Raw genomic sequence first — 21,924 nt, forward strand, 5'->3', positions numbered from 1 at the left:
ACTGGACCTGAGGATAGCTGATGGACTAGAGACCTTCTGCAGATGCACCTTCACTGAGCAGCACAACATGCTCTAAAGCCATCAATATGTATACCTGTAAGTCACAAACAGACGTTCACATTGTAGATGAACAGACAGAATGTCAACAAACATTCCCATTGTAGATCCCAACAGACATCCTCTTACAACATAAGAACTAACTACGTGAAGGAGTATGTGGCCCATAACTGCTATGCAATGGAGCTGCTCTCACAGCTGCCACGAGTGACTTCTACTTTGGCTCTGAATGTTCGTGATTCAAAGCCTTACATTATTTTGGAAGCTGTCCACTCAGCAGCTGTATTCAGCATAAATGACCCAGGCAAGGAAAGGTCTTCTCTTTACTTTTCCCTTCATGTTGCTCTTGCCCCTGTAGAACAAGGCAGGCCTATGTTTCCTAATAAATAAGCATACTCTGTGAAGCCTAAGACAATGTTACATTCAGGGGTCACATCACAAAGACTTATTAAATTAATTAAAAGTAACAAGTTCAGTGATTTTGGAACAAGTTTTTTTTGGAACATCGATCTTTCTTCCAATAACATTGGGCTCGTTTCTGAAGAACTTTCACTATGAAAGCAGATTACCACATATGCTTGCTTTGGGTTGCATTTGAGTCTTGCAACTCATCCCAGTTTCACTGAAATATGAAGTGAAATTCACTTTTGTTTAAAGAGAATTAGATTCAGCTGTCATCAAACCTCAGCCTATTTAGGACTTTAAAACATTAGAATATATGTCCTGTTACCACCCAGAGATCCAGTCATGGTGGGAATCCCATTTTTTAGGCAGCTGATTCCTTAAACTTCAACTGCTAAGAATAAATAGGATTACTTACAAAAATAAGTTAATGGAACTACTTGGAGGCTACAGCTATGCACATGTATGTTTTCCATGGAAATGCTGAGCCTAGCCCAACAGTGTACATCCTGTACACTGGGACACTTCTGGGAAGCACCAGATGCATTGCACGTGCGCTTACCATCTGCACTGCACAAACATGCAGAAGGACCAAGCTCCCAGGAAGCCATACACATGCAGCACATGAGGTCACGTGGCTGGCCCGGAAACACCGGGGAGACATGTGGCAATCCGATTTGCAAAACTGGTTTCGAGGCCATCCAATTAACTGGCACTTTGCCCTAAAGTAGTGTGGAGAGAGCGCTTTGATTGTTTGTATTTTGACTATATCTCCAAACCTGCTATTACAAGTGTTTATAACACTTTTGCAGTATAGGCACTTCTGTTTGTGAAACAGTCAGTGTGAGAAAAGGACTACAGTAGTACCTAAAACTCACATAATGTTTCACAGTCTCAACAAATTGCATAAATCCAGCATTTCCTCTATGAAGGCAGTAATGACCACATTTTACAAATGGCAAAATACAGATGCAGAGAACACTGACCAGAGCTATACAGTCAGTCTGGGAACCCAAAAACCATACTCCAGAGTTCTGACATGATCCTCCTGTATTTTAATTTCCAGTCAGCTTGGACCCTTAGAAAATATTTCTCATTACATTGATACAAAATTTATTAAAAATAATACACAGGGCCTAAATTAAATTAACACCTTAAATTCTTTCTCCCCTGCTGAGGCTTATGGTCTAATTTTGAGTTTGGGAAGAAACATGATTACCAAATGCAAATCAAAACATGTCCCACTTTTCCATATAGATTGAAAACGTTCAAATCCATTACTTTTATGCTACTGCTACCTATTTGGCCTTAATGCAGCTATGGAAAAAAAAAATGTTTTTCTTTCTATTTTTCCTGTTTCAACATCTAATGCAAAACACATTGTGTGTACCAGGCTGCTACAGATCCCTTCACCCTGTCTGAAGTTTCTAAGGAGCTGATTCAGAGTGGACTCACAGCATTATCACAACCAGTACCCAGAGCTTCCCTCCTGCCCCCTCTTATAGCTGGCAGGCTTGGAGAGCAGACAGGCCATGATCTGTCCCTGACATCCTCATGATTTGCTGCAGCTGAAAGACAATATTGTTTAATAATAGCTCTTAAAAAAGGAAAAAAGACTAAACATGCCTGAATTGTCATGATCATTAATCTTATCCAGACCATGAGACTTGGCTGACTCAACCCCAAACTGTGGAATGCCCCTAAGCCTGCACTCAATTTTATAAGCATGGAAAACTTTATCATACAGGTAATTTCTCCCTGACTTTCCTGGGATTTCTGACACTCTGCCTTTCTCTCCAGCTCTTCTTTTGCCTTTCTCTCCATTTTTTTTTTTTTTTTTTTTTTTTTTTGGTCATTCATAGATTATCAGAAAGCAACTGCAAGTTCTTCTTCAGTAAACTTTTCAATTCTATTGACATTCCTTTATCTAAACCAGGCTCAAATAATGCTTTTAGCTACAATCACTAGACCCAGTTCCACAGTTTGATAGCTAAGGCCCACTGATGTGACAGAACTGGCTAAGACTGAAGAGCATTGTCCCTTCATGAAATCATGAGTTACACATGTTTATTAACACCAAAGACTTGTTAGAAGCTGTCACAGTAAGAAGCCAGGTGCAGCTTCCAATTCCACCCTGGTTCTGTAACCTTTACTCACAATGAGTAATGCTGACTCATGTCAACTCTTCCCATTGGAGTCACTTTTCCATAAAGATTTTTGATCTGATGTGTGGATGGTTCTTGCACTGCTCTCTGCTTTACATTGCTTTCAGAAGAATAGCTAGTGGTTTAATGGTTTAATTCTCAAGGTGGATGCTGTCTTATGTTTAAAAAAAAAAAAAAAAAAAAAAAAAAAAAAAAGGTTGTTAACAGATTTCTTGGTAAAACCACAGTGTGTATTTTATTTGTGCATGGCAACCAGGAAATGTTAATGCACTGTTCTTATGGGGATTTTCCTTTTTAGTTTGTGGTTCAAGATGATTGATAGGCCACCAGGATGTGAGAAACTGAGGCTGAAAACAGGACAGAACAAGGGTTTTGAAGGTGCAGATAGCTTCTTTCTCTGTTTGCTTATATAGGTTTTACTCTTAGTTTGTTGTAAGAGCTTTGTTCTAAATTTATTAAACAGATTTCAAACTCCAGAAAGATATAGATGGGTCAATGCTTCCTTATGGATTGTTTAATCTTGTACTGACACTTACTTCTAAAAAGGAACAAAAAACTAGCTTAGCGCTGAGAATTAACACCTGTTTTAATGCTGGTAATGAATTAGAGGAAAGTGGCATTTCAGAAACAGATTAAAATACTTTTAAAAAGGGCTCCTGGTAATTTCTGTTCCTCTCCAAATAAATCTACAAATTGGACGATATGAGTCCTAACATTTGTGGAGGTTTGGACAATTCAGATCTCAGTTTTCAGTTCAGATTTATCTCCAGCTGAAGTTTGCTTTTTTAAAACGTTTCTCAGGAAAACTACTTCATGGCTAAATCAGAAACTAATGTTGCAAAAACTAATGTTGCAGTAGTTTTGAAACATTTCAGAAGCAAAGACGGTTTATCTGCAGAAATACTAAGATAGCACAACTACTGCCATTTGGGCCACTGTGAGAACTTGAATGTACAAAAATAGTGTTCAGGATTACCTAATACACTAAGATACAAACTGGCCTGGATGGAATGGTTATTTGCTGAGTATTCCACCGTCTCCTTAGAGTCTGTTAGCAAAACCATTCGCTAAAGCAATTCACAGCCCAGTCAACTCTAATAGCATACAGAGGCTTCCACCTTTTTGTCAAAAATTGGACTAAAGCCCAGGTCAGTACTGCTGAAAACCACTGGATAGCTGTTTGGTAGGTTATGTAAAATGATTCATTAGTCCCAGCCCCAGTCACTAATATACACGTGTCGACATCATTAAAACACACCTATACCTGAGTCCCTCAGGGCTTGATGGGGAAAGGAAAGCTGTACTGGGAAAATATGACTCTGAACTGGCATGACTACACACTGATCAAAATTTAGAAGTCAAATTCTGCAGGATCCATGTGAGTAAAGTGAACGTGTCTGTGAGGTTGCAGCACTTTACCATCTCAAAAAAAAAGTGCAAATGGTCAGGCAACATGCATGTCATGTAGCATGGCTGGGTAATGTTTTTCATTTCTCCCAGCTGTGATATGCTTGCTCTGCTAGCCACCATTCTCTACAGAAAGCAGAGAAACAAACTTGGAAATAAGCCACCTAATAAGCAAAGCTTCTCCAAATAATGGCTGGCATAAGGTGAAAGTAATTTACAGATTCTTGGGAGTTGTCAGATGAAATACTTTCCTTGGGGTATTGCCAAGTTGTGAAACCTAAAATGATTTATAGGAAATTCCTTTTTTAGATTCAATATGAATAAACCATACCTTGTGTTTTCTAAGTATCCTTTGTGGACATTTAACAACAACAACAACAACAAAAGATTTGTTTTTCAGTTTGAAACTGTCTCTCATTTTGAACTTATTAATTAGTTTGCACAAACTAAAACAAAATTAAAGCAATTTCAGAAAAAATAATTTAAATGTTTACTGTTTTCAATACAAGTAGATGATTTAAGGAACGCCATCCAAAAATTCCCTGTAGTTTTTTTTTTGTTTTTTTTTTTTTTTTTTTTTCTTATTTTCATTTCAGTTTGGTATACGAAAAAGTTCAGAACCTCGAAAAGATCATTGGAGAGAAAAAAATCACAGCTGCATCTTTAACAGATTGCTGATATTAAAAAAAATTTCTCTGCACAGCTGGCTTTTTAAAGGCAACAAAGTCCAGGAAAACACTTTAAAAGGAATTTACCTGCATGCTGCAAGGGCTGCCTGCTGAAAATAGAGACAACATGCTCTTAATAGCTGGGTGTGGTGACAAGAAAGTGAAGATGTCTCTCCATAGATGCAGAGGTATAAAATCAGACCTTTCTTTGAAGTTGTGCCAAAACTGTTTCTACTATGCAGTTATATTTGGGCACCTAGTAATTTTGGCTGAAAGGGCAAATAAGATGGTAGCTTCCTCACATCCCTGTATATTGTTAACTACGTAAAAAAAAAAAAAAAAAAAAAAAAAAAAAAAAAAAAAACAACCATAACCATGCTAACCCTGTGAGCCAAATGGGCTTAGGTGGATCTCTGAAATGAAATGAAAAATAATAAGGAGAGATGTGGCAGGGAAATTGACAGTAGCAGTAGCTGAAGTGGGATGAATGGCAGTAGGAGGATCTCCCTTCTCTACCAGATGATAAAAAGTGTTCTATATATTTCAGTGTTACTTCAGTAAGTACACACTGGAAATGAGATGTGGAACAGAGCTCAATCTCTTGGCTTCCCTCTAAGTTGTTCGCCTTTATGAATGTACCTACCAGGCATAAAATCATTGTTTCTGTGTTTGTTTACTGATAGGCAGAGATCATCTGTACATTAATCTGATACTTTTCCTGGCTACTAATTTATCTTTATAAAAATGGAGGGGGAGTGGCACTATTAATAAATCAAGTATTCATAGAGTCACTCAAAATGCAAGTAAGTACAAGAAATATGTTTCATTCTTCTGCATCTGCTGCAGGAAGGAAAAGTCTGCTAATGCATCTTCCAAACATGCTTCATCTGCTTGGCAACTGTTGCTCTGGTAAACATCCTGAGTGAGCCTATCCAGTGTCATCACTTACGATAAACTTCCTTGCTGCTGACATTAATATTATTCTTTTTGTAATAGTTTTACCCAACAGTGGTCTGAAAGTGTTCAAACTCCACTGGAACATAGTACAGCTGTGCAGCACCTCAATGGAAAAATTGCAGGCAGTGAAATCATAGTCCTGGAATTAGACAGTTATCAGATATGCCCCCCTTGAGATGATGAAAACATAATCATCATTGTCGATACTAGGAACGCTTCAGGCTGTACAATGAGTAGTCTAACCCCAAAGGCTGAGTAACAAGGACTGTGAAGCAAATCAGTTGGGACTGATTCCATGCAATCCAGGTGAAGAAATGTGTATGAAACTAGAGCTGGTGAATAATAGTTGGAGTCTGATCTTTATTGTTTGACTGAAAGCAAATTGTTTAGTCATTTGGGATAAAAGCAGGTGAGATGCAGTGTTGCTCAGAAGACAGATCCCCAACCTGAAGCTCAAAGTGTCTTATATCTATTCCCTGCACTGTCATCTACCTGCAGATATAAGACACGTAAGCCAATTCATCTCTCTTTACCTCAGTTTGAAACTAACCTCCTTAATAAAGCAATTTAAGATTGACTGATAAAGAACACTGTAAGAGCAAAGAACTATTACATTGTTGTTTTATTGCGTGCTTGCAAGTTTTGCAGTCAGCTTCTATCTAAGCTTTGAGAAGTCACAGGATGCCTGATTTAACATTTGTGGTTATTTAGACAAGAAATTCATACAAAATCAGACAACAGATCAGCAAGTCCAATAAATGACAGATTTTGTCATTTGGCAGCATGTTACTCAATAATAATACCAGGTGTGATTTGAAACTATTATTCATGTGACATTGAAAAACTTCAATTTCCTGGTAAACAATTTATAAACTTAAAAAAAAAAAAAAAAAAGCTTAAGTAAACAAAATTTCTATTGAATATTCTCAATGTTTTATGTTCAGTCTTACAGTAAGTTCATTACAGAAAAGCAAGCAATGATCAAAACTGAAAAGAGGAAAAAAAAGGCTTTGAATAAGAAGTAAAACATCTATTGACTTTAACAAGGCCACTTCACAAGGAAACAACAGTGAAAGGAACCTCAAGAATCTTTTTGAAAGCTCTGAAAGTCAGCCAGTTAACACAAAAATAATGTTAGTCATCTTTGCACACTAAAAAAAATAGAGATGCTTAGAATATGCCTCACAAGGTAAGATGTCGGAGGACAAATGACCCATGCAGGAGAGAGAACTGCCCAAAGAGGAGTACTTATCGGTACATTCCTCACAATGCAGATGAATTCATACACAGTTTCTTTCACATCCCCACTTAAATTTCAGGGAAAATTATGAAAAAAAAAAAGAGAGAGATAAAATAACTTTTTTACACAAGTTTCTTGTACAAATTTGCAAAGAAGTGCCTTACAGAATAATGCAAAGTAGTACTTTAAACAGTTTAGATCTTAATTGCATATTGGTTAAAATATTGGACAGCAGTCCACTGAACTTGACCAAGATCTCACTGGAGACTGAAACTGGAGAACTGAAACTTCCAACGTAGCAGATGTTTTAATGACTCATTCTAGATTCAGATTTCTCCAATTAAAAAGAAAAAAAAAAAAAAAAAAAAAAAAAAAAGGAGTCATTTTAGTACATAGCTTTGCAGTTAGAAACCCATACTTCTGAATACTTGCCATTAAAAAAAAAAAAAAAAAAAAAGCCAATTAAGATATGGTATCATCTGCATTTCCAAGGTCTGGAGAATATGCAAGAGTCATAAGCACTGATACTTGTGTTCATTGGAACAGTCATTGTCCTAACAAATTACTGGATGAGTTTGTGACCAGCTATTTATAACCCAATTAACTGCTGAATTATAATTAAATCATGAACAAAAACTGAAGAAAGCTACTTATCTGAATCAATGGTTGGCAAAAAGAAGCTGTCTCCCTTTGTGATGTTAGATTGAAACCCTGCTTTCTTCCACAGCGGGATTTTGGGTAAGTTCTGTTAACAGCGTTGTTCTCTGTTCGTTGTATGCACAAGATCTTACAAATGCTATGTTTTGAAGAGACCAGAAATGCTGGATATGAAAAAGGAAAGAAAGAAACTTGGAAGAAAGAGTTCTCTACGGAACAGATCATGGAAGAAACCTGAAGATTTAGCAGAGCTTAATTCAAAGGCTATCATGAAAGATGAAAGAAGAATATCCAGCTATGTGTACAAGCTACTGCAGTTTCAGAGACGTACAGTTGTTTGATCCTAGTGTGTCCCTCTCCATGAAACCATAAACACCAAACTATGCATTTTTTTTCAATAGAGGGATGGCAACAATGTTACTTTTAGGAGCACTGGAAAGCATACTACATATTATTGAAAAAAAGTTAATGAAATGCACATTTCCTTTGCACTTCCTGAAGACTGTGAAATTTACCTCTGGAATCATTAGGACAGACCAAGTGAAAAAGCCCAAGATTTTCCTTATCAGAAAGACTTGGTTTGGGATCTGCATTAAGTATGATTCAAACAAGAAGTCAGTTTTGGAAACGATCACTTTATATAAGTACATGCAATGATTAAAACCATCAGCTTAATCAAATCTTTTCTGGAGTCTATGCAAGTCGGTGAGAAAGTTAAATGTACTTAAATCAGTGTAGCCTCCTCGCACAGAAAAGAACTCTGTCACACCCATTGCTCCCTCCACTTCCAACACTAGGAGGGCAGTGATCACACAGCCTGTAGCCAGAATGCCTAGGCTAGCAGGAAGCCTCTACCGGAATTTTTGGTGGCAAAATGTTGCCATTTTCTGCACTCCGTATAGCTCTACCCATCTGTATGCTAGTTTCAACAATCTTGAAATCTTGACTTACACTGAAAATACCAAAGCGCAAGAAATTTTCTTAAGATGCATGCAGGTTCTTTGTATCCCATGTTCAGTTAAATTTCTTACAGTTCTTTGCACAGTCCTAGTTTGGAATCTTTTTATAATTGGTTAAGGAAAAAGTTATGTTTAATTTCTAATGTTTCCAATTAACATTAGTATGTACATAATGTTGTGGCTATTGCCAATATGGAAAGAATAACTATATGCCTTAGGTCTCATATATCTTTCATACTTTTTTATTTTCCCCAGATATTTTAACTTAAAAATTCATAGGAAGCAGTAAGGATTTGCATGCATAAGGGAAGAATTGGAAAGAAGTATTAGCAGTGTGGCCTCAGTCTTATGTGAATTCAAATATTACATTAAATCCTAAACACATTTAGGTATGTGAGGGCAATGCACTACTGTTTGCATGCAATAATCCTCAAGCAGTGAAGCACTATTGTCTTCCAGAAGTGCTGGAATGATTGTGAAGCCAGTGACTGCTGTGATGTTAATGGGTTCTAATAATCTTCTGTTTTAATGAAATATAGTTGTATTTTAAGAAAAGATCCAGAATGAAATCAATCTTTGAACTGCAAATGATAAAGTGACATACCTCAATTTATGTGCTATAAGTTTCTTGACAGTAGAAAGCATTCACTCTGAGCAAGAGTCAATTCAAACAGCAAATTGGGCATAAGCCATCTTTATAAATAGAAAACCCTAGATAGGTAGCATGATTTTTTTATTATTATTATTTTTTTATTTTTTTCCAATGAAACTGCTTACATTCTTGAAGCAAAGGAAACCATACATATTAGACAAAGCAAACAGCTGTTCTTGTGTGACCCATTATTACCAGATCATTGAGACCAGGAAGCTTAGACTGAGATAAAAAGGAAAGGAAGCCAGTAAGAACTCTGAAAAGAGAAGTGAGGAGATGTCATCACGTACTAGCAAAAAATAAAAGAGGGAAGTTCTTTACACAAAGCAGAGATCTCTCTTAGGAATAATAGAAGTAGCTGATGTAGAGTGGAAACACTTTTACAGATGATATGCTACCAGTCATTGTGCACAGATCCCATTTGTCTTTCTTGAATAGTGCGAAAGTCTCTTAGGCACACCTTACTATACCTTTTCCTAAAATACTGCTAATTCTGCCGAGTCTTAAAACTATTTTTTTTTTTCTGAAAGGATGGGAGATACTGGGTGCTTAGCAATCAGTTTAAGGTACCAATCCAGTAAACTGAAAAGCAAAAGACAGCCTTACATTAGGACATGAACATGTTGCTATAGCTGTAACCGTGGCTATATTTGTATTGTGGTAGGGTTTTCTTGGTGAAAAAAAAAAAAAAAAAAAAAAAAAAAAAAAAAAAAAAAAAAGTTGTTAATAAGTTGTCTTGCACTTCTCACACCTGAATTTCCTGTGAGCCAATAGCAATATGATTGTGAAGTGTGCTGATAAAGTGATATGACCTGAACACTGAGTATCAGTAATAAAGTCAGTAAAGTGTCTGACTGATACTGTTAATAAACTCATTGCAGGTCTGCAAAAAACGGGTTATAAAGTCGGATGCTTCATAAATTAGAAAAACACTTAGCTCTTGCTCATAACGTAACACAGGCAGGAGCATTTTCTCACATGGGTTGTTCAACTGCAGTAAGGATTGCATAGCTAGGCTCAGATTACTAAACGGTCAGTAACTGAGGAGTTTCCTGTTTTTAAGATGCCAGCTTTCCAGAAAATGTTCCAGTCCCCTGTACTCTTGTAAACTTCTGCATCAGTAGAAGAACTTTTGCACGAGGACTTTTTTTTCCTTTTTTTTTTTTTTTTTTTTGTATGAATAATAAAAATGCTTACTTCAGCTGAAATAGCCTTGTATATGAAATCATAGTTGCTTACTGAAATACAAGCAAAAGAACACTAGTTGTGTTGATGAAGCACAACATTGGGACTTAGGAAAAAATGTTTTAATTCCAGTTACATTGCTGGGTAACTTACTTGCTTTCTCTCAGTTTGCTTACTTGTAATGTGGGGGTAAAATCACTGACTTCCAAAAGCCAAAAAAAAAAAAAAAAAAAAAAAAAAAATGGAGCTAGCTTTTATATTTGTCAGTTCACTTGTTTCTCACTAGCTAAGGTTATCTTTATTCTGTTGAATAACAATATACTCAAACTTGAAATTTCAAGTTATCTGGTAATTTAAACATATTGAGCCTGATTCCACCTGTACTGATTGTACTGATAAAATGCATCAGATGAGAGAGCTACCCCCTCTAGACCAAATGTTGTAACATGTATGTAAACTGCATGTAATGCAAGAAAAAGATGACTACATGGAACTAAATTTCATCAGAGACTCCACCTGTTTCTAACGTAATACATTGAGAAAGCGTAAGCATTCAAGTTCTCTTTCAAGAAGAATTCAGGTTCCTCTTTTACAGAGCCAGAAACAATCCAGCAAATGACAAACAGAAGGAGTACTTCTTAGGCATCTTGATGTCCAGTTCAAATGTCTAAGTTGCTGTAGCATATGTTAAGAGAACACTGCATTGTGTTATTAATGCTCCCCTGGAGCTTTGCGGATGTAGTTTTGTAACATTAAGTAGATGTTATCAGGAAACACTTTCACAGGTTATATATACTCTTATAGGCATATAACCTTTGCTGGGCCCAAGACTTTCAATGCTGTAGCTATGCTGTATATCTAAATAGGATTGTGACAACAAAGAAGCAGCTGAAGAAAATAACATTGCATCTCTTTTATTTTGAAGGGTAACCTAACCAAATAGAGAGGTTTTTGGACTTTTCCTCTTTTGCTCAGCAAAGAAAAGTTGCTAAGGAATTTTACCAATTTACCAACATTTTACCAGTCTTGCATTGGTCTGTGAGTAACATACATGTATTGTGTACTCTTTTCTAGTTTACCATAGTGTTGGGCCCCATTGGCATATATAGGAACAGGTGTCCCTAGGAAATGTAAAAGATCTAAAGAAAAAAAGCATCTCAAAGTCCAGAAACACAAACTACTTGTTATATGAACTGCTGAGACAGAAATATAATCTCAGCAAAGGGTTAACAGGAAATAAATTTGGATGCCGTCATTGATCTCAATAGTCTCCAAGTCTCAGGATATGCCACCTTCTGGAGAACTGGATGACTGGGCTTTTCTCTTGAACCCACACAGACAGAAAACGCTGTCTAACACTTATGCCTGTATTTTCTCTGAAAAAAGTGAATGACTGTGCTGACCTTACTCTTCCATGATGGCATAAGATTATTTCATTGTCTTAAAAGCCAGTGAATGCTGGCTCTATTCAGGATGAACACCAACTGTATCATTACTAGATAATGTGTGAGACTTGGCAGGCCAATGAGAAGGAGAAAATAAAGCAGAACTGCCACAATCATTTCCTATCCAGCAAGCAGCCAGGAAAAAAAAAAGAAAAAAAAAAAAAAAAGGAATGAATGAATGGGACTGATCTAATGGAAATATTAGGAGACACAAAAGTCATCATACACAGTCTGAGAAAAGCTTTGCAACATTTTACACCACAGCAGTGAGCAAATGGATTCAGGGCTTTCTGTGGCAAGCCACGAAAGCAGGAAAGAAACTTCTCCCCAGTCAGTCACCATGGGAAGGTGTCTCACATGCTCACACTGTCTGCCTGTTACTGCTTTACATACAAGAACTGTGAATTTGATGGCTGCCAGTTTATACCTTAGCTGTGCCATTCAGTTATGAACTAAACCCACCAAGTATCTGTTCTCTATAGGCTATAAAATGAATTGGTTATTTTCTGGAAAAGAGAAGTTTAAGAGTTTAGAGCTCAATATTTCAAACAAAACATTTTTATTTTCTGTGCTAGAAAAATGTTGTGCTTTTTCTCTTCCCAAGAAGGCAAAGTGACTCTTGCTATTGCAAAATAAGAGTGATAATTTGTTATTACCACTCTTCGGAAGTCAGTGGATGCTCCTGCCCTATTAGCCTCATGCTGAACTCAATGACAGCAAGTCAGACTTGCCAGCAGAGATGGCTGAAATAAAAAGAAATTGTAAAAACATGAACAAGAAAATTTTCTGCTTGTTTGAGTCTTCTCTGAGGCCTGCCTCTTGGAAGAACTTGGTCTCCATGTTTCATTTTGCTCAAGAATAACTAAGCTGCTGAATAGAAGTTTTACTGGATTAAATGGATTTAACCTGCTATCACAGACACAGGCTGACAGGAGTCTAAATTTATCGGATTGCTTCAGCCAAATGTTACAAAGAGATGGAGATGGATTAATGTGTATGGAATGGAAAGTAGGTGGGAGAAAGAGAAAAAGTTCAAAAGAAGATGTGAACATATACAAGATACACCTGGCTAACAACTGGAGACAGCTGGTTGCCACACAGTGACAGTTAAACTTCTCTGGACCTGTAGCCTTCTGTTTAAATGGCCTTATGGCATCATGGGCAGGTTGCCCAGCCTCAAGTTAAAGACAGTGGGTCTGTTCTTAGCTCCTCCTCTTGCTGGGTCATTTTGTGTCTCTTTGCACTCATCTTTCCCAGAGTATCAAGCCCTTATGTACAAATACCTCATAAGCTCAAGAAGATAAATAATAGTTATTACTAGAAAGTTTTGCTTCAACCAGGAATGAAACGTGAGTGGATTTAAGGCATCATTCTTCAATTAATTATTAAATCAATTTTAAAGTTCAGGAACCAAAATAGGTGTTCAGTTTGACAGTAGGATGAAAGACTTAGATCAGTTCTCATTTGCCAAACTGCTTCAAACATCCCGTATCAGAAATAGACCAATCCTGAATACAACCTTTTTTAATTTTTTTTAAGAAAACTACATCAGGAACCAAATGTTATTGCAGTGAAAATAGCTGCCAGTCTTTCATGTGTATATGAACAGCATACACACAAGTAAACAGGATAAAACTGTCAGAACAATGGACAAAAAAGTTGATTAAAATCTGATTTTAGTGGGACTGCTACTGGAGAATGAGAACTTGAATGAAGACTTGACTTGAACAGGATACATGTTATTTAATTTCTGTGTTTTAAATATTCCTATATGTCAAATTTGCTCATAAGCAATATTCAGGAACAGAGAACAATAAAAACAACAACATTTATAAATCTAGGGACTCATTAGCAAAAAAGGGCTTTTTCTCTACACTTACACGCCTGAGAAAACAATGGAAAAGGGACAGGATATTAATGGAGGATGCCTAATCAAGCAGGAGGAGGAAGAACAGGGAAGCAAGTATAAGCAAACCATGAAATGAGCTCAGGCCTCACCCTCAGTTTCTTCATCATTAATGAATCATGTTTCTTTATAATTGGCAAAAACTACTTTTCCTTGAAGCTTCCAAGTTAACTGTTTAGTGTTCCCTGCACAGAAGCTTCCCCCAGAGCTCTCAGTTGGAGCCAGGAGACCTCGCTGCCACTCGCACAGCCACACTGCATCACCACCTCGCCTCCACGCTCCCCAGCAGTGGAAGATGGCAAGATGGCAGAGGGTAGGTAAACGACTAATCGCTGCCACCACCACAAGTCCTAAGGCACTTCTAAACTACTAGGTTTGCATGCTGTAGAAGGAGCAGTTGCCAGCTTGCTTGGCCCATTTGGGGTGGGCGGGCGGGCTCTGCCTGCCCTTTGAAAACTCTTGAGTCGCACTGCGGTGGTGGGTGTGATACCAGTCCCAAGCTGATGTGCCTCCCCGGCAGCAAGATGCATTCTCTGAGTGGCTGCCAGCCTGGGGCTGGTGCTCAACTTTCAGAGCCCCAGCTGGCTGCTAGCCTGCTTGCTGCCCGACCGAGCTCGCTCACATCTGCCCACAGGGTCCTGGCTGGCCAGGGACCACGTGCTGAGCACCAGTTCACCTCTCGCTTCTGCATGGGAAGGCTGCAAGAAGCCATTCATCACATCTACCCACACACACCACACCCTGCTGCTTTACAGACACTTATGCATTAACAAAAATAACAATAAAAAAGCCCCCTAGGGAAATATACTTCTGAGAACCTGTTTCACTGTGGGCCTTGCTAACTCGCTGCCATGGTGAGACATCTGTAATCAACAAAAGCTATGTCACAGCAGATTTTTAAGTATTATATGCTCAGCAAGGGCAGATTCTTATTTACAAAAACAGGTACTTACTAAAACAGACATTAGCTGTATAACTGATGATCACTGTCTAATGCCCTCTGCCCTGCCAGCTGCCCGCCTGTACCCTGGCACCCTCTTTTACAACCATCTCACGTTCCTGCTGGAACCGGATCATTAGCAGAGACAGAGACGGAAGTTTTACCACAGCTGCTGCATGTCTGAGGTTTTCTTTTTTTTTTTTTTTTTTTTCTGGGGGGGGGGGCAGGGCAGGCAGGGGATGGGCAAAGACACAACACAGTCAAGTCAGTTAGAGTTTCCAGCTACTGAATCTAGTTCGGTCATCAACAAAAGGAAAGAAAGAAAAAAAGCAAATCAATATATTTCTCAAACTGCAAATGTAAGTAAAGTTCAGGTCTTCTTTGTTATTTTTACTTTGAATCAGTGTGGTTGTTTGAGTTTCCCTGCTAGTAATTGTAAAACTAGATTATTCTTCAATTTCTTTTTTTTTTTTTCTTTTTTTTTTTTCTTCCCTATTTTGCTATATGAGGGTTGAAGGTTATTGTACTGAATTAAGATTGCTGTATTATAAAACACAGCCAGTGTTGTCATGTAGAGGAACTGGAAAGTCCCAGATCCAGTGCACACAAAAGGGAGTTCAATTACATGCCTAATTGTATGCACAGACTCCAAAAATGACAGCAGATTTCTTTAGGCAGCAAACAGTTGCAGAGGCTTGAACTTTAAATCGCAATTAGCTGAAATTTCAGTCTGACTGACAGGGCTCTCCGAGGAAAACCCCTCTCTCCTCTGCTGGTTGCTGTTTCACATGGCTGCCTGCAAACTCATCCATGCGCTGAGCTTCTCCACCATGCCTTGGGTGGGGTGGGCCCTGGAAGCCACAGCGAGAAAAGAAAATCACCGCCAGCTGCTACTGATATTACTGCTGATGCTGCCGTAGAGAGGCCTGTGATTTCACAGGGAGGAAGTTGATAAACATTCAGGGCTGAAACAATCTTCTCTGCCACCAGTATTAACAGCAGCCATAATGGTCACTGATAATTACAGCGTCTGATGGCCGTAAGCCTGGCTTTGAAATGATTATTACCTCCCTGGGAGTGACAGACAACAGCATTGTAACCGCTGGTGAACTTCTGGCACAATCTGGAAGATGGTGAGCAGCTGCTCCAAACTGGCTTCTCCCTTCCAGTTAATAGCCCACAGAGAATGGTCTAAACCACCAGATATACCATAAAAAGCCTTATGGGCAAAGGCAAAATATAAGTAGGTTGTAGGTGTGGTTTCACTCGGTATCAACCATGGCATATTTAGTACAGAGGTATTGGTGACAATCCCAACCTCTGTCTTTATTCTCTCACTTTGCTTGCCTTTAACTGTAATAATGAGATTCTGTAGTCTAAGAATTCCATTCAGTGCCAAAAAACGAAACGTGATTAAAACATGCTCTTGGTTATCAGCTGATGCTATAATATCATGCGTTTCAAACACCATGAATTGTTCCAGTACAGCATTGTATTCTTTTCAAAGTAGGCAAAACTACTGCGGTTGGTCATGTTTGTTTCACAATTATCCTCTCTGTGAGGTAACCACATACATTTAGACTTGGTCCTGGGACAAGCAATTTTAGGGAACAGTTCAGCAGAAAACACTCCCTACCTCTCTTCCATAGGATTCCCTTTTAAAGAAAAATCTTTAAAAGGGAACGTTTTTACCTGTTTTTGTAAATAATGCAGTCTGTGTTATATGAAATTGAGAATTGCCTTCTTCTGTCCTAACTGCATTTTCAAACACTTGTCTGTTAATGTCAGAACAGAAACGCAGGGCAAGAAGACCAGAAAGCAAGTGGGGAAACCTTGTTACAGCATCACTGGAATTTCCCAAAGCGTCTAAGTTCTTGGGCACAGTTTTCCTCTCTTCATATAAGGAGCACTACATCATTTTTTCCCCTGCTTCTCTACAATGTATTCCACTACCAGTCATCTACATTCAGAACTAAAATTAACCTTTTATCAAAGAAAAAACCCAGTTACCAGATGTCTTAGACTCCATCTTCTGACCCAGTAGCATGATCACCAATACTAAAAACCTTTAAAGCTGTTTATCTAATCTGCCTTTATCTAATTGCTCCTTAAAATCAATGTCTCTTAGCAACCTATTTTCAAACTTAGCTACTGCTGCTAGCCGCTCCCTATGAATACCATCTCTTCTTTGGCAAGAACATTGCCATCTTGAATTGTTTGCCCTTTACAGTTTAATTAACATATATCCCACAGTTTTCATCTCTTATTTTTCCTCTGCCATGTCAAAAGTGCAGCTTTTATTCTTCTAACTTTTCACATATCTACAGACTCCACTCCTGTTACACGTTAACTTGATTGCTGCTGCAGGCTTATTTTATTCCTCATTTCTTATTTTTCCCCTGTTCCTAGCAGTTGGTTCCCAAATTAACTGAAATCTGCGTTGACATTTATGCTATTTTTTTGCTTGGATACTTTTCATGTTTCTTCTCTAACTTAAAATTCTTTGAGACTGCATGCTGTGTATATAACCAATGTTAGTTGTTTCCTGCAATCCACTTTGCTCCTTGTCACACAACCAAACATTGCTTTGAGACCTTCATTTTTCTTTACTATATTTTCCTGCTCTCTTCCATGTGTTCTTTCGTTTGCAATGTTTTTGCAGTTGTCCATTAATGAAAGAAGTTTTTAACCACTTCATGAGGTTCTTGAGAGCCCATCTTTTCCACAGTGTAAAGTGTTTTTGCATTAATGAGCTCATACTCATTTTCTCTGATGTTTATACTTGTCTATCAGCATCTCAGGGCATCTCATCCTACTGGCACATTCTTGCTGCACTAGAACCTCATGCATGTTTAGGTGCTAGATAAATAACAACAGTATTAGTACTGTCTTCAAGTCCTGGCCTATAAAAGTCATGGGAACAGTTCTGGAAAGAAAGACACGCTGGGTATGGGGGAACATTTCATTTAATATTGGCTAGAGCTACCAGTGACTTTAATAGCATTTAGTTTTAGAAGTTCTACCTCACTTCTGTGATGCTATCTTCCCTCATTAAGCCTTTCTCCAACTTCCTGTTTTCAAGGTAAAGGTTCTGCATTGTGGTGAATACCGGTGACTAAAGATGCAACAAACGTTTCTCCAAAGACTGCAAGACATTCCTGTGCTATGGTTTGTTGCTTGTGTCTGTGTGTGTGTGTAAGCTGTTCAAGGACAAATATATAACCTTTCCATTAAGCAGTGATGGAAGTCCAAGAGAACTTTAATAAAGTGCAGTTTCTTTGCAGCTTTGGGAGAACAGCCAAGACACACACTGTAAGGACTAAGTGAAAAAAACAAACAAACAAACAAAAACCTAGCAAACCTAGCATAGAGAGTTTCTTCAAACTACTATATTTACAAATTTACATGACATACGTAAGCTAAGAGGCAGGCAGGTCCCTTTGTTTGTGACTGACTGTTTGCTATAGTAGCCCTTCCTCAGAGCCCTATCTTGTCCTGAGACTCTGGCCACCTCTTCAGTGCTGATACATAAGCCTCTCCCTCCCACTGGTGGACTCATTCTTCCTCTTTTCATTCCATCTTTACTCCTACTTCTATTCTAGTTTCTTTCAGTTTGGGGGTCAAAATTCTATGAGTCACTTTGTGTTAATCTAGGAAAACTTTGAGAGAAATATTTTTACAAGTACATAATATCCACAGGGGAAAATCTCTCCAGAATCGTCATTAACCAAGATGTCAGCCTCCATATCCTCCTGGGGTTTGAAATGTGGCTCAGACTACACAGACAACAAAAGTCACATCAATATCATGAGTACACCTCGCTGAAATATCAATGACACTATGGTCATAGCAACACAGAACTCAGGATGAATCAGTTTTTCAACAGCTCTCTATATCTCATCTTTCCTTTAGCAATCACATTAACAGCAACTCTTGGATGTTTTTATTTTTGCCATAATCAGCACTAACTGAATCAGAATCCAGGAACAGATCTGAATTTGGTCTTCCAACAACTATGATCCAACATCAGTGGCCAGTATTCTGTGATGCACACAGAAAGTCACTGATTTTAAAAAAATAATAAATAAATAAAATAAAATAAAACCACCATCAACTGCCATTTTGAAGTCATTACCGACTACAAAGTCATGCTGGAATGTACCGCATACCAACTAAAATATATTGTAGCTATAATCTAATACCTTGCTAAGCCATTAAAGAAACTTCCCCGTGGGGCATATGTGAAGTCTGACATACTTCTTGTAACTATGCTGAAGTAGTAGGGTTTTCTTCTATGTCTCACTGCAAAAATACATTACTTCCAGAGTCACTACAAAACCTGCTTCTTTAGGACACTCCTGGCAGCTCATAAAAGGAGAAATCAGTTGAGCAGGCGGTAACCAAACCATTATAATCCTTCTACAGCATACAGACCTGGAGTAAGTCAAAGTTTTAAACACGTCGGATATCCTTCATATACTTTCTCTAAGGACTTTATCTATATACCTGATTTTAACAAGAATATTTCAGTACAATAGGTAGGCAATTTTAGGAAGAAAGCAATGAGGGCTCTCCATCTACCCCAGATGCACTGGGAACTGTTCACTCTGACACACCCATCCACAGCCCAGCCGCGCTGCAACCATTACAGAAGTATCCAATGCTGCTCAGGCAAATGGGATATATATGTACCGTACACACACACACAGCCCTTGGGTGACAATGGCAATGAAAAATGTACTTTGTTAGACTCCTGGAACTGATGAGTGGAAAAATAATGTAGAAGGATAATTGTTACCCCTAACCACAAAATGCCTCAAGGCTGTTGCTGTCACAATGAGAGTCTGTTAAAAGCATGGCCATTTCCCTCAGACACGGGTGAGCCTGCACCATGTCAAATTTCCAGAGCACTTTGTCATTTTGGACATACAATTATTATTTTTTCCCTACATGAATGTTTCATTTTTAAATGCAAATATTTGAAGCAGACAACCAAGCTACAGAAAGCTAACTGATAAACAACAAATTTTGCATGCGCTTGAACCCCCCTTTGTTCCAAAGTCTCACCAGTCAACCCCAAAGAAACCTTAAGTTAGAAGCAGGCATGCCTGGCATAAAAGCTCTCCAAATATCAGTCACACAGATCACTGCAGTTTTGTTTCTGTTCAGCAAAGCTGTGTCCAAATGCAGTCTGCATTAGGTGTTAGTTCAGCCCCTCTGAACTCAAGAATACAGCTATATGCTGGGGAGGGGGTTCCCCCACACTCCACTCTAAAACAGAGCTAGGAGAGCGACCTAAGTATGTAACAGCAGTCACGTTGTCGAACCGAGCTATACCAGAGCTATTCTAAATTCCCTTGTGTACCTCTGTTCTTAGTTTAAACTTTAACACTCTACAACTCACTTTTTATGGATCTGGAATTGCCCTTTACAAGCAATACACAGCTTTCTGCGATTGTACAGAGCGGCACAGCTGCAGTTACAGTTCTAAAGCATCTCTGATAACTCCCATAAATAGTAACACTTTATACAAAGATAGATGCAAGGAAGCTTTTAGCTATATAGCAGAAGAGCTGTTGTTGTCTGAAGCAGAAACTTATTAACAATCGTAAATGTTTTCATTCATACAAAACTTACGTGTCTCTGTTAGACAAAGCTTCAGCAAACATAATCCAAAAGTTGCCCACACGTAGAAGCTGGCCATTGTTTTCTCAGAATTGTTTGGTAAAAAACAGAGATCCTTGTGAGCTGCGGAAAGAAGAAAAGCCCCGGCGCTTGTTAAGCCTGCAGTCAATGAGTCTGAAGTTTGCTGCACTTTTTATTCTGATTCAAAGGAACTGGAGTAATGACATAACAGGGAGGGGGAGCTCCATCAAAAGTCACACCCATATTGCAACAAACTTACTGGGCAGCGAAAGGGGGAGCAGCGGGGGGGGGGAGGGGGGGGGTGCCTAGTACTGACTAAGCAGCCGCATGAGTTTTAAAGAGGCACTAAACCTCCTATTCTTACACACCAGTACAGCCAAAAGTTATATTTATCATGCTTACGGGAAAATGTGTATAATCTCTCATGAGGTAGCAGGAAGGCACTGTTTGCTACAAGCTCCCCCTCCTGCATTTTAAAACAGCATTAATACAAACCAGGCAAACATACTAAAGCACTAGAGCTTCAAAACCCCAGCAAAGAACCTACAGCTGCCTGGATGTTTCCCCAAAACATTTTGCTTGTTTTGTCCCATCTCATCATTTTCTCACTTTGCAGTAAAATTTACAGCAAGCAAAAATACCTGCTCCACAACGAACCTTTCCAAAATGTTCCTGCTTGTACCCGGAGGATATCCTCGTGCAGCAGGTAAATCAAGGTGGATCGTTCCACCCTTGGCTCCTCTGCGCAGGCTGCTCCAAAGATGTGGTAACTAATGCCAGTGGTGGTACTGAGGACTAAGGTCAATGTTTTATTGACAACACAAGGTAGAGAAGGAGTTATTCCTCCTATTCCCAATTCACAAAGCAGAGGAACAGGATGAGAGCACGTGACAACATTTGATACACAGATGAAGTCCTGGTTCCCAAGGGCCACATGTTTATTGCCATGTGGGGCTCTGTGGGACTCTACAATCAGCGAAAGATGCCACATGAAATCCCTCATTGAAAAACCTCAAACCTCTGCAGATAAGAGAAAGGTACGTCTGTTGTGTGCCCTAACAATATCCCGTAGTCTCCATGTCCAGGTCTCTCCTAGGGGGTCATGGCAAACGTTTGTGTGCAGCAGAATGAGGGGCTGGAGAGGGCTCACCCAGCCCAGCACACCTCACCTGTAGCAAGCAGCACGTGGCAATGACTGACAGCCTGTAATCCCCCGATTTCAGTTTCACTCAGCAAATTCAGAATGAAAAATTCTGTATCGGATTACCATGGTGTCAATCCTCCCACTTTAAAGAATTTTCTCATTAATTTTTTAATCTCTGTTAACGTGAACTATGGAAAAATACAGACAGGTCTTTCCAGCCACAGGCACGAGAATGTTACGCTTTGCCTTTTCTTTGACTTTTGACTTAAAGATGGCTGGCTATCCCTTCCCCAGTCAGCCAAATTTTTAACATGTTCCAACAGGCTTTTCCTACAGGTCTGGAATATCTGATGGGACAAGGTTAAAGAGAAAAATCTTTCCTTAAAACCCAGGGCATCTTTTTATTAAGAATCTAGAAACTTTGAAGTTACAGATGAAACATACTTTATTTAGTGAATTTGTTACTTTTACTTTTGAAAAAATGACTTAAAGAG

At 38.7% G+C, this 21,924-nt stretch overlaps 1 protein-coding gene across 22 annotated transcripts in view; it reads right to left on the minus strand.

Annotated features, from left to right (window-relative positions):
- Window positions 1–21,074, minus strand: part of CD44 (CD44 molecule (IN blood group)) — a 63,320-nt gene extending 42,246 nt beyond the window's left edge. For 8 of the 22 annotated variants that reach the window (XM_084520388.1, XM_084520385.1, XM_084520389.1 and 5 more), the window contains exons 1-2: window positions 20,944–21,074; window positions 20,278–20,388 (exon numbers count right to left, since the gene is read on the minus strand). In XM_084520388.1, coding sequence (XP_084376514.1) covers window positions 20,278–20,344 — 67 coding nt within the window. In that variant the 5' untranslated portion in view covers window positions 20,345–20,388; window positions 20,944–21,074. Of the gene's footprint in view, window positions 1–20,277; window positions 20,484–20,943 lie in introns of those variants that run through there. The other 14 variants (XM_084520372.1, XM_084520371.1, XM_084520370.1 and 11 more) reach the window with 9 other exon arrangements.
- Window positions 21,075–21,924: the final 850 nt, after the last annotated feature.

Source organism: Aythya ferina (assembly GCF_964211825.1).
Source record: "Aythya ferina genome assembly, chromosome: 5".
Taxonomy (NCBI): Eukaryota; Metazoa; Chordata; class Aves; order Anseriformes; family Anatidae; genus Aythya; species Aythya ferina.